This window comes from Solea solea, chromosome 3 (genome assembly GCF_958295425.1).
Source record: "Solea solea chromosome 3, fSolSol10.1, whole genome shotgun sequence".
Taxonomy (NCBI): domain Eukaryota; kingdom Metazoa; phylum Chordata; class Actinopteri; order Pleuronectiformes; family Soleidae; genus Solea; species Solea solea.
The window spans coordinates 3908145-3921765 of record NC_081136.1 but is presented as its reverse complement, the minus strand read 5'-3'; the positions used below and the strand labels follow the sequence as shown (position 1 = coordinate 3921765).

The 13621-nt window shown below is 41.0% G+C and overlaps 1 protein-coding gene across 2 annotated transcripts in view; it reads left to right on the top strand.

Annotated features, from left to right (window-relative positions):
• The window catches only part of lin7a (lin-7 homolog A (C. elegans)), a 34229-nt gene extending 22933 nt beyond the window's left edge, over positions 1-11296 (top strand). The window contains exons 4-6 of one of the 2 annotated variants that reach the window (XM_058625898.1): positions 4014-4223; positions 4957-5168; positions 9547-11296. In XM_058625898.1, coding sequence (XP_058481881.1) covers positions 4014-4223; positions 4957-5168; positions 9547-9574 — 450 coding nt within the window. In that variant the 3' untranslated portion in view covers positions 9575-11296. Of the gene's footprint in view, positions 1-4013; positions 4224-4956; positions 5173-9546 lie in introns of both variants that reach the window. The other variant, XM_058625899.1, reaches the window with a different exon arrangement.
• Positions 11297-13621: the final 2325 nt, after the last annotated feature.

The window sequence follows — 13621 nt, the reverse complement described above, 5'->3', positions numbered from 1 at the left end:
CTACTTTGCTAATGGCCCTCATTGAGCGTGTGTCTGTGTGATTAAGTAATAAGTGAGTGCCTTTTATTTATTTATTTGTTAAATTGGAAGAACCTCTCTCTGTCTATGGTCTTGATGAAAGCTCATCCAATTAAACCCAAGCCGGCCGTGTGAATTAGTGGCCATATAGAAGTGCAACTGATGAAGTGCAAAGATGAAGACGACGACTGAGGGCAGAACAATAGGCACAAGTGCTTTAAGAAGGATGGACGGATGGATGGATGGATGGATGGAACTCAAGTGCACCCAAATGGACTTTTGTAAGCAAGACGTTCTAAACACATGATAAGAACTTTGTACTATGGTGAAGATCTTCAACGTGTAACGAAGAACTTGAAGAATAGCGCACAGCCTGCTGGAAATTATTAGATGAAGAAGAAGAAGAAGAAGAAGAAGAAGAAGAAGAAGAAGAAGAAGAAGAACAACAACAACAACATAATCATAATGTCATAACAACAAGCAGTCACACTTTCCCGTACAACACCCAACATAGTGTAGGGGGCTTTTGGTAGCTACAAGAGTGTCATCATGGTGTCCATTGTTGTTGCTGTGTGTCTGACAAAAAAACATCCATTCATTCATTCATTCATTGAGCATAAATGCAATTTGATGGTGCTTCCTTGCACTGTAGCTTTGAACATTAGGTTAGTTAACAAGAAAACAAAGAAACAGATCCATACTGTGGTTAAGGCCCATGCATGCTCCATTTTTATCCGTTTTACATCCGCTATCTCCATCACTACCCTACGTACTGTACCTCCGTGTGTCTCTCAAACACACTTGTCGTTTTCCTGACTGATTGGATGATTTACTCTGTACTGCACCCGCGATGTCCGGTTGTCCGTCTTTGATGGATATAAAAAAAAAGAATTTATAAATGGGCCTTTAGTCAAAAGACTGTGAATCTGAGAACTTAAAAACCATGTGTACACAAGAGATAGATGGTAATTCATATATGTTCTGTAGTTGTCTGCATTTTTGAAAGTATCAAAACATGTTGAAAAAAAATCAGAAGTGAGACATTTAGCTGCGACACGGATGTAGAGCCTAATGCACTGGGCTAATTCTGCCGCGTAAACGAGATGAAGGAAGGATCTCGTCTGTTAGAGGCTCAGGCTTTTATGAACGACAACAAAGAGGGAAAGCTTTCATGTGAAGAGCAGGAGGACGATGAGATGCAGGAAGATAGATGATGATAGCACTTCCTTTGTGGCTTCTCGCTGACCAGCTCTTTTCTCTTTTATTGGCTCTGCTGACAGACTTTCTGATTATTCTGCAGAACAAACATATTGTAGTAGTCGTTCAATTTTCTTAGATAAAGCTACTTATGATTTTCTTGAAGAGAATAGGAGATCATTACCTCTATATCTGTGTATTTAACGAGCAAGTTTAACAAGGTGTGTTAAATTAGCATAACAATAGGGATGCAGAAGAAATAGCTAGCCTAGCTGTGTCCACATTTCAAAATTACACCACCTACCAAATATAAAGCTCACTAATTTAAAAATATATGTGTTACATTTTGAAGCAAAGCCATTGAAGCTAGCTGTATCCTAGCTACGTTGTGTTTAAGCTAGGCTATAAAGCTCTAGCGCCATGTTTATGACTCAGTCGCTTAAGCTAGGACACGGAGGAAAATCCTAGTTGTTTATATATTTTAATTTTAGTTGTGTGTTCATTTTACAACATATTATTGAAGGTTTAAGAAGTAAACTCAGGTGATTTGAACCGAGCTAGGTTAGCTTATTTCCCATGTTGCCATTCTTAGTAATTAGTGGGGGGGGGGGGGGTTTCCACACATAAGGCAGCTTAAAAATACAAATTACTAAATTTAAACCCAGGAGCAAATATTAATCATTCATCACTATAATTATTGATAAAAAATAAATAAAAATCTCTTAAAAGCATATTATTGATCTCTAATGTGTTAATACATCCCTTGCTATTAATCAGCTGGATACCTTTGTCTGATCTGAAGGAAAAAAAGGAAACCTTTATTTATGACTTAAGTACAGCAATTTCTCCTCTACAAAAAACACTGTGACTAAGCTCGAAAAATCATGAAGACGTGATTTAAGCAGCTTTAAAACTCCCATCAGCTTTTCTTCCCTTTCACACCAAACTTTGAGAAGTTACAGTCCCAAAAAAAATCTGTAGCAGAATTTGCATTTCCTCTGGGTAATTAACCACGCGGCTAATGGTCCAAGATGGCTTAGTTTTGGGAGAATGTTCACCAGGGAGAACTGGGGTCTCTCTCTCTCTCTCTCTTTTTTGTAGGGTTTTATTCTCTAGTCGAGATATTCTTAAAACCAATCCGGGGTGTGAATCGCATCCCATCAGTGTCACACACAGTCAAAGTGAAAGAGGTGTGTATTGTAGCTGCAGAGGCAATAATGACGAAATAAGTGAAACATCTGACGACTCTCCTGTTCCTCCAACACTTGAGTGTTCGCTTAATGAGACGGCAAATCTCCCAACAATCGAGGTTTCTACTTCACATGAGCAACTCTCTTCTCTTTGATTGCTTCATTAATGAGATTAATTTAGCCTCTAAGTCCTGGCCAAAGGCTCTTAATACTGATCTTAATAGAGATGGGGAGTATGAGGCCGTGTGTGTGGGGGAGGGGAAGGGAGGCTGATGATCAAACGGCTATAGATATGTGGAGTCATATTCGTACAGTGCAGCATCTCGTATCCCGTAGCAACATTTAAAATGCCTCCTGTCTTTGGAAGGTGGCAGCCATCTGCCAGATTGCTTTTTCATTCGCAGAAACACAGATAAAGTTGTGAAGGTCGATGTGCTGTGAGGCCCGGGAGGCGACGGCGTGCATGCTGAAGAACTGCAACTCCACACAGCATCACGCCGAGAGAGGCGCGGGCAGGGAGGAGGAGGAGGAGGAGGAGGAGGAGGAGGGGGCGGGAGCAGACAAAGGAAAGGAGGACAGGGAGGCAAGGAAGCCAGGGAGTGGAAGTTGACACAGTACAGTAACCGTAATAAAACAGGCCATACAAGAGAAGAGATTAAGTTTTTAAAATGCATGTGCATACTGCAAAAGCCTCCGACACAAACCGCTCCTCTTCTTTTTTCCTTTTTTATCCTCAGTTTTGCTCATATCATGACAGCAAAGCACCTGTGGCAGAGTGTCTGCGGATGAGCGGACGTGCGGCGCCTCTGTTCATTTGCCATTTGCTCCTGCTGCACTGAGCGTAGAGCAGGAGCTTTGGAGCTTGGCTTGTGCTTCAAAGCAACTCCAACCAGCGCGTGGAGATACAGAGCTGCTACTGCTACAGCGCTTGCTTGGATGCGTTTAATCCACGTTGCTGAGAAACATCTAAAACGTCCCCGCCCTGACTTAATCCTAACGCTCTGTTGTAGTTGTCAATGCTGGAATGAGAAGATGGAGCGCCTGTGCGCCTTTTAAAAAAAATTGAAATCAATGAGATTTCCAACGTGTGTAATGAAGACAGATTATAAGTGCAAAAGCAGACCTGCATTTCTAACACGGTTGACACAAACTACAACATACTGTAACGTATAAACAACAAAGATAAATTCAAGAGGAGGAAAAAAAAAGGCAACTTCACCGATGCCAACTGCCGTAAAACTCCGAGAACATAAATTCAAGAGGAAGCACTGGAAATCGTTGGAAAGGGGTCCTTTGTAATTGTTTATGGGATGTATAGTTCCTTCACCCTTAGATAAATTATATACACAGTCTTGTACCTAATTTCTTTTTTTCCAATTTCCAACATATTCTTCTTCCAAATCCAGTTTTATGGTCACAGTTTGTTTTTCCTCGTAGCTGCTCGGCCTTGTGCTACTTCAGCCATGTGTTGTTTTCAGGAACATTAGTCTCAAAAGGTGATGGATGGCAACACAAGACACTTTGTAGCCCCGCTTGGCAAAATTTGTGTAAAGGAATATGTTTTTGGACGACGATTTACGGTCCCTTATCTTCTCTCTCCTCCCTCAGGCCACAGTCGCGGCCTTTGCAGCCAGCGAGGGTCACTCTCACCCGCGGGTGGTGGAGCTGCCCAAGACGGAGGAAGGTCTGGGCTTCAACGTGATGGGCGGCAAAGAGCAGAACTCGCCAATCTACATCTCTCGCATCATTCCCGGAGGCGTGGCAGAGAGACAAGGCGGCCTAAAGCGAGGGGACCAGCTCCTGTCCGTCAACGGCGTGGTACGTCCAACCGTAGACTGTATATGAGAGTGGACGCTCTGTCCCGGTTAACGATTGGACTGGTACCATGTGCAACCATACACCTATTGCACAATACTAGCTGATTGACTTGTTAAGAAATGTTTCAAGTGACAAGAAGGCCCATTTTTCCTTAGACCGCTATTCAAGCAGTGGATTCGCCCCGTGTTGGCGAACTGCTACTTCGTCCAGGGTCTCGCAATCCTGGTCCCTTGTATCTACTGTCCTGCATGTTTTAGATGTTTCCCTGCTCTGCAGAAACCTGATAACGAGCCATTTATTTAAAACATCTAAAACAAGCAGCGCAGTGGGTCCTCAGGACCAGGATTAGGCTTCACTTTGCCATACAAAAGACTTCACTCTCGTTTATACGCAGTCTGAGTCCAGGCATACTTCAGTTTCTCAGCCTCGCATGTGGAGAGAGTCTAGATAAATGTATCCGTCTCATTTTGTAATCTAATCCTGCCCAGAAAAACTGAAATATTTATTTATTATAAAATGAGGCAGTGTTTCGTTACGTGTCCGACACGTGGAGAGCTGCTGAGATCAAAGTGCTGCCTTGTCTTGCATACGGAACAGAAACACATCTTCACCCAGCGTGGAGACATAAATAACAGTGCATTTATACATGAGATGACTCAGGACTGGGAAATGGAGCAACGTCGGGTTACTATTACTACGAAACGTGGTAAAACAGTCTCTTACCCTCCTGCAGAGCGTGGAGGGCGAGCATCACGAGAAAGCGGTGGAGCTGCTGAAGGCTGCCAAGGACAGCGTGAAGCTCGTGGTCCGCTACACGCCCAAAGTGCTGGAGGAGATGGAGGCGCGCTTCGAGAAGCTGCGCACGGCCCGGCGACGCCAGCAGCAGCAGCTCCTCATGCAGCAGCAGCAGCAGCAGAACCTGGCCTCGCAGCAGAACCACATGTCGTAGGTGAGGCGCTACATGGCTTCAAGGGTGACGGGGGCTGGTGGGGGCACAGAGTCATGCTTCTTTGAACATAATCACTTTTTCTTCCTTTAACACATGCCAAGAGCTATTATCAACTGCTGTGAGAGACTTCTTTAAAATGTTAAACAAAATAATAAGGTGATCAACTTTACTCCGTTTATCAACATATTTAACATAGTGTCAGCACTAAGCATTTTTATTTAAAACGTCACATTATTTCTGTCATTTTTCTAAAACAGTTTTTACTTTTATTTAACAAAGGCTGATGCTCAGGCTCCTGAACTTCTAGCAGAACTTGGCACACTCGTAACATTAGTTGACACACTTGATTACATCCTCACTCTGTGTTTTGGTTGCTTTTGGCGGTTTTAGAGATAATCCAATCTAATCCAACTTCATTTGTAGCACTTTAAAACAACCACAAAGTGGACCAAAGTGCTCTACAGAATAATAAACAAAAGGCATCGAAGTTGACAAGAGGCGATAAGATGTCTAAATAACTGAAACTAATAAAAAAAAAAAAAAACGTGGATAGAAACCATAAAAAATAAAAAAATAAAATGGAAATAACATAAACTTAAACAGTGTCAAAGAAATCCAGAATTGTAATAATTCAACATACTTTAAATATGTAATCATTTATTACTGGACAAGCATTCACGGTTTAAAATTATTCAATTTAAAGGAGAAAAACAAACTATTTATTTCCTGAGCGCAAACCTTGTCCTTACTCTCATTCAAACTCAAATGTGTTTGCTGACTTCATTGATTTGTTTTGAGTCTTGCTGTTTTCTCCATGCTAAGCCAAGCTAACAAATAGTTCGCTGTGAAAAACTCTTAAAAAGTAAGTAGTGCTGCTGTGTAGCTTACCTCTGGATAACAGTTTCCTTATAGATGCTAAGCTAAGCTAACAAAATGTCTGGCTACAACAAGTCTTAAAAAAGTGATTGATGGTTTGACTAACACGGTAGAGCTAGCTAGCCCCATGTTTTGAGGCCTATGATTGTTTTTACTCACCGTAGGTTTAAATTCCAACTCACAGCCCTGAGATGTCTCTCTTTCTTTCCCTTTATCAAACTTAAAGCTGTTGTCAATGAAATACTTGGTAAATAGCTCTATAATCCGTCAGCTATCACTGATGTTCATAAAAGGAGGCTATTGCTAACGGCAGCAACAGACAGGAAGTTAGCCAAAAGTTAGCCTGATGTATCCTGTCAAATAAAAAGCTTATTATCTTAAAAAGAAAGTTTTAAATGCATTTTTTGGAATGTTGAAGTATCCAACCTGTGTTTGTGAGCCTGCGATATTATAGTTTTATACAATTTGCATCATAAATGGCTTTTAGAGGTGAAGTTATTAGATTTGTATGAGATTATGCGCATATATTACAATTGCTAAATTGAATGTACACACGCATTATGTTCAATATCCACTTGTTATGACTATCTGTGCACGTGACTAGTGTTAGTGACGGATCTTTGCTGACAAACAAACAGGGAGCACAGTTGAGTTGTTCAAGATGAAATGTTATAGTGTCTAAAACATTGACTCCAGATAAACTAATACTGGACTGTTATTTGATCTAAAACCACTGTGAAGCCCTGAACGTCATGAATTATTGCTTTATTTTATCTCCCAGCCTGAACGGCTGACGGAGGTCAAATTGAGACGAGCTCAGATTATCTTTGAGCTTCAAAATGGATTTACTTTTTCATGTGAATTTCATTTTGGATTAGAGTTGTGTGCTATTTTAAGACATGGATGTTATAAAACAAAAACCAGAGGAAAGAGAGTGACTTCCGATATTACCTTTTTCATACGAGCATGTGCACAGCCTCAGGGCTTAGACCTCCAGGCAGAAAATCCAGCTGCATCTTTTATGACTCTTTAAAAAGATTATGTTTAATCCGTGGCATTTATTGCAGGGTTTTTTGGTAACTATGAAATGTAGTCTATATTTGGTCTGTTCTGTTATTATGAAGCATATTCTTACTTAAGTTTAATTGGTTTATTATAAACCCTTTTGAAATGAATTTGAAGCAGGTCCAACTCTACACCTGTGGACAGACAGAGGGTTGTATTTGTCTGACTTTTGTGAACATGATTTCTTAACAATGGACGGAATTTCTTAAAATCATCATGGATGAACTATTAATAATTTGGTAGAAATCAAAGTTGGAAACTCGAGATTTTGGTGGATGAAGAACAAGGTCAAGAATGAAAAAAGAGATTTTAGTTTGATCTGGCACAAAAGTTTGGAAGAAAATAGTGTTGGCCGAAAAGGCAGTGGTTAAAGTAAACAAAGCATTGGCTGGCTATGGTAGTTTGCTATGCGGGCCGGCCCAAGCCTTCATGGGACAAAATTTGGATTTTGGGACCCTTAATAATGCCAATAATAAAGCAGTAAACTACACGATACTTCTGTGGGAATTCTGCACAGTTGCATCCCAATGTCAGTCTGGCATGTCTTTTACCCTTCTATTGGCTTTAATCTTAATCTCAAAAGAGTGGTCTTGTGTTGATTTAGTATTCAAAAAAATGGCACAAGGTATAAGACAATACACCTTTAACAATGCCATACCTTGGCTTGGGTGATGTTATCATCATGGAGGCCATAAGCAGGTGCTTAGTTAGTTTATGCTGTCAAAACCAAAGCAAAGATACACATTTCCTGAGTGGAATTTAAAAGCGAGGCAGGACACTAATCAAACCATGGAAGTGAAATCACACCACGCCATGCCTAATTCCTCCCAGATTTATCGTGAGATTAGATTTCCCCTGATGAACTGGTTGGTGGGCATGTGTCCAAGATCTCCGTGGCACTGCCCATTTGATCTGAAATCCCTCCAAGCATGTCTCTCGTCTTGCACTTGGCACGAGGCAGCTTTGGAAGATATTTGAGAGCTTGTAACAGTGTGTTGGTGGTGGGAGCTACAGACAGGGAACAGAGCAGGGATCATGTTTTATCAATGCTGACATGCCGATTGCCGAGATTGGGTTTGGCGGCCAAACGCATTAATCTTACTCTCAAGCACTCCCGGTGTCTTTTCCTCCTCCACACACATTTACTAATTTTAATAGATGCCAGTTTTTGTAAATGTATCTCAATTGAGACTTTTGACAATGATCTTAAACCGTGAGATGATAATCTAAAGAGCAGCCTCTGTTCTGGACAAGCGGAACACTTGGATGCCTAAAGCAGAGAGGAGAGATTTGCAGGGGAGAGTTGAGCAGTTTTTCAAAAGAGGGGGATTCCAGGAGAGCAGACAAAAGAAGTTCTAGAGGATTTCCATCAAGTGTGGACAGGCACTTGGCTGAGCATGACAAACCCGAGTTGCACAGATAATCCCGGACCATTAAAAGAAAGAAGTGAGTTTGGCCAAAGGTGAGATTTCTACGAGATTAGACAATGTTCTGGCGCAGGCTGGGGTAATCAGACTGGTCATTAAATGCTTCAGGAGGCGAGTTTAGATGAAAGATGAGGAACAGGTGCGTGCGGGGAGGAGCGGGACCCCGCTCAGTTAACGCTCAGCAGCACAGGCAGATCAGAGCAGGGACGAGGAAAACACAGACGGACAATCCCAGGAAGGGTGTCCCAGAAGACCAGTACGGATCCATAAAAGCCACTAAACATACAGTGCAGTCAAAATGACATGTGGTTAGCATGATGGGATTAAACAGTGGGCCTTGAAATGGTCAGAAGAGAGGTGACAGCATTTTGTGCAAGAAAGAAGTTCAGTTGATATTTAGGTAAATGTCTCCCGACACCACCTACTGCTTCATGCCCTCAATTGCTTGATGTACGTACAATAGGCCTACGCAGCACAATAACTAGCGGTGTTGTTCAGATGCAGAGTGCGCTGCAAATCAATAAAAGTAAACGGCATCATGGATGAAGCGGCCATTGCAAGTTGTCCTCCGTTCTTAACTCGGTCAGCACATCTGGCCTTTGACTTTGATGGAATTGGTCCCGGAAAGTCATTGAAAAGTACTTGAATGTGTGTGTCAACGAAGGTGTTGGCACCCTGATTTTCAAACTTCTCAGTTTTGGGGGCTCTAAAATGTCAAAGTAGTTTGATCAGCAGGCAGAATTTATGCATTTTTAGACAACATTGGAGTAGTATTTGCGTCCAAAACACACAAGTGATTCCTGGAACACAACAACCAGAGCTGAAGTTACTCAGATTGTAAGTAGAAGTAGACGTAGAAGTGTTGTAGAGCCCCTGGTAGAGCTATGACATGTCTGACGTTGGGGCATCATTGACATCGGTAAAATCTTTTGACTAAACTGCCAGCAAACCATTGAGGCGTTGCTCTCAGATTGTTTCTCCTTGTCTATGATCCCTGCGCACACAGGTTGCTCCAGAAGAAGAAGAAGAAGTGAAGGGGCGAGTGGACAAGTTGGATCTCCAAAGACCATCCGTTTGTGTCGAAGGTCCCAAAGGAAACTCTCTGTCACGGCCGGAGGACAGAAACTCGACCAAGTAAAAGACTCTTTTACTTACAGTCTCTCTTGCTTCCAGTGTTCCACCAATTACTGAGAAAAAAAAACTAAGAGAGCCACAAAAACTGGTGCTTAGAGGGAGGCTGGCGCTGAACGTCGTTCCGTTTTTATTTCCTTTTGTAGGTCGTTCTTCCCCCGATTGTTGCCCTTTATGTGTTGTTTTTTCCCCTTTCGTTTACGGTCATCCATGTATGATTGCTGACACCATTTTTTTTCCCAGTATCATTTGTACAGTGGTGTTTCTATTTGATTCCTCAACTGGTGCTTGTGTCTCTGTACGAATGACCAACGATTAACTTAACTCTTTTTTACAACTTCTACACTGTAGCAAGAACATTTTCTTTTAGATTTAGCAATAAGACAACACATTCTTCGGTTTTTACAACGCTACAATTTCCGAGCCTCCACCCGTTCAGTAGGTGCAGTAGTTTTGTGCGATTGGTTTACAAATGTGAAAACACTGTAGAGCAAAGTGGGTCTAAAGCATCGTCAGGCAGCTTCTGAGTCCAAATGTATCCTCTTTGCCATTTTGACGAGATCATTATTGATTTACAGGTGGCGTGTACAACTCGTGTGCAATAACTGCGATGATTCGAAATTGATTATTAGTTCGGAAACGCGACATGAATGTCAAATAATGCTAAATTCACGTTTATTTTTTTCTATCGTAAAGTTTATGAGATGAGAGATATTTTATGGTAAAGTTTTATCTTCTGTTACGGAATATGATGTTATTGTTTGTGCTAAGATTATAATTATTTGAGATTATTTAAAAGAAAACAATAATAGTAAGTTGTATAATACAGCACATACAGTGGGTCATGTGAGTCGGTTCCCCGCAGTTCTGTTCTGACAATCATTGTGTGCTACGATGAGATTGTGTTGAATGTTCTATCTTTTTTTCTTATTATTATCATCATTATTTTTTTTTTTTTTTTCCTCTCTACCTGTAAAGAAAATCAGTTTCTCTACCAAACAATCCTAGAGCTCCGGTATCTTCATCATCTCTATCTTTGTGTTTTCTTTTTCAATTTTCTGTAAGAGGTTTTTGTTTGATTCATCACACTTTACCACAGCTGCGGCTGTTTCTTCTTCTTCTCTTTATCCCACAAACACAAAGCACATCATTTCTCGTAGGCTAGGAAATGTCTTCTTTTTTTGTTATTTTCCATTTTTGTTTTTTTGTCCAAATAGAGGTTGAGCAGGAAGAAAAGTCGAGACTCATTTTTAGGAGGAAAGATTCATCCACCTGCGTCGTCTTAACGTTGCTAAACTATTCCACACGCTGCATTTCTTTAGTAGCATTGAGGTCACGTAACGCTAAAAACCTTGGCGTTACGTGACCTCAATGCTCGGGTTTCAATGGGATATTTTGTCCGTCACTCACTCACTCACTCATTCACTCGCTCATCAAAATAAAGCCGATCTCTTTTTGTATCTTTTACTCTTTCTTAATTGACTTGCATTTTTGAAGCTGATGTTCCTGTATTTAACGTAAAGATTGAAAAAAAAAAAAAAACACACGACAAACAAAATGTTGATATGCAATTGTTATACATAATATATTTGTATAAATAAATCTATGTGCTTGTGTACAGTGGACACAGTTGTCGGCGTTTCCTTCTTTGTCCCCTTTACCGCCGTCTCGAGTGTCCGTCCAGAGCGGTTAGAGCATCGATTTTCTTCACCACGGCCGTTCTTTACAATTGTTTACTGGATTATTTAATAAAATACATCGATTTTCACATTCAGCGCTATTGATCCGTAGAAAGGGGCGATTCATTTTGCAGTTTATAACAATCCACACACACACACACGTACCTCACTGGTAGGTTATATGTCAAAGGTCAAATACGCAAGAATAAATAAATGAATCATTTTGCAGTGAACAGATGGCACATTGTTATTTTTTGAGACGGGAAAACCTGGTCTGGCAGCGCCGCATTCTTCACTGCAGACTTTAATCCCCTCACAAATCTCTCCATTAACTCAAGGATTGTCTGTCTCTCTGCGGACAAAGTCATCGAAGGACTCTTGCCCGAGATGACTTTGACCACAGATGGACAGACATATGTGGGTACCGCACTAGTGCTTAAGCCATTTTTGAAAAAGGCTTTGACCGTGAAGAGAGACGCTGCTGTCTTCACTGCAGAAAGTAAAAAGTAATGACGTATTCAAATACATTCACAGGACTTTATGGAGATTTTCCAGCTATAACATCTCCACCATGGAAGTCTTACCTCAAGATTTTTGAAGTGTTGCCATGGTGAATTTGTGTCCATTAATTCTGTGGAGCGTTGACGAGAAGGACTGGCTCACAATCTCTGTTCCAGTTTGTCCCGAAGGTGCGTCCCGGTCACGCCGGTCAAGTTCTTCCACACCAAGCTCAAAAGTCAAACCACGTCTTTATAGTGATTTGCTTTGTGCATTGAGACACAGTCATGTTGGAATAGAAAAGGACCTTTTTCTCAAACTGTTGCCACAAAGTTGGAAGCAGAGAATTGTCAAAAAATGTCTTGAGAGTTAAGATTCACTGTCTCCTTCACTGGGGATAAGATGGTTAGAGTCCAAAGCCTGGTTGAAACACCTGGTTTCAATACTTAACAGGTGTGGCCAATCACTTTTTCAAACCAAGCAGCGACACCCTGACACAACCCTTAAAGCAACAGAACTCCTGAGGTCAAGACTCAGTGGTCGACTTCCATCTGCAGGTAAAGGGAACGACAGAGGTTTTGGAAGACGAATTACAAAAGAAACCATCAATAAAGAGAGGAAAAGGTCTGGAACGCCACCTATTTTGGTGCGTTCCAGTAAGAACATCCCAGTCCAAGCATAGGCCACCTAGGGCGCCATCTACTGGAGGGGATGCCAGATGACCACAAAAACACTGAGAAATACAAAATAAAACAGGAAGCCAAGTGAACTACAAAATAAAACCCTATAAACTTGTGACTATATAAAAAAAAAAAACACAATTATGTCTTTATCGCCCTCTCACATCTTCTCCGAAGACTTTAAGAATTGTTTATTCAGCTTATAGACGTAGAGAAGGATATCTCACGGTTCATAAACAAAATAAACTTTTTTTATATATATATCATCATCAACTGCTCACAGTTTTACCTCCGGTCAAATTCAAGTCTCTAAACTCTCTAAAATCTGTTTTTTCCCCTCGTGAATGACTGAATCTTAAAGGTGCAATATAATAATGTTCATTCAGAGGCTATAATCATTAAATAACTCCCTGGAGTTTGATTGTTATAAAGACCCCAAAAAAAAGAAAACAAAAATAAAAATGAACATTTTAAATGTGGTAAAAAATAAGAAACACCACCCCCTTGTGGTCGTCCAGAGTACTACAGTGGTGGCTGCGCTGCTCTTTGAGTAATTACAGACTTAATTTATCAATAAATAGGTCAATTTTCTCCCGAGGAGGTCCAAACAGAACAAATACTCTCATTTATTTCTCTATAACACCTTTACTTTTACCTTATTTCACGCTTGACCTCGACAACCTTGGAGCCTTGGAGTGTTTTGTGTGAACGCTCGAGGCTCAGAGAGGAACAAACTCATGAATCAGAGAGAGACACACACACACACACACAGAGAGAGAGAGAGGGAGAGAGAGAGGGGGGGGGGGGGGGGGAGACACACACAGAGCAGCAATGGGAAATGACATTAAGGACATTCAGAGTGTTTGTGAGCAGCCACAGAAGAAACTGAAACACAAACTACTGCTGGAATAATATAAATAATGCACCTATTTAACTGTATATACATTTTATTTATCTATTGATTTAACTATCCATCTGTCTACTACCTACCGACCTACCTACATACCTATCTTCCTGCCTACCTGCCTGATAGATAGATAGATAGATAGATAGATAGATAGATAGATAGATAGATAGATAGATAGATAAACAG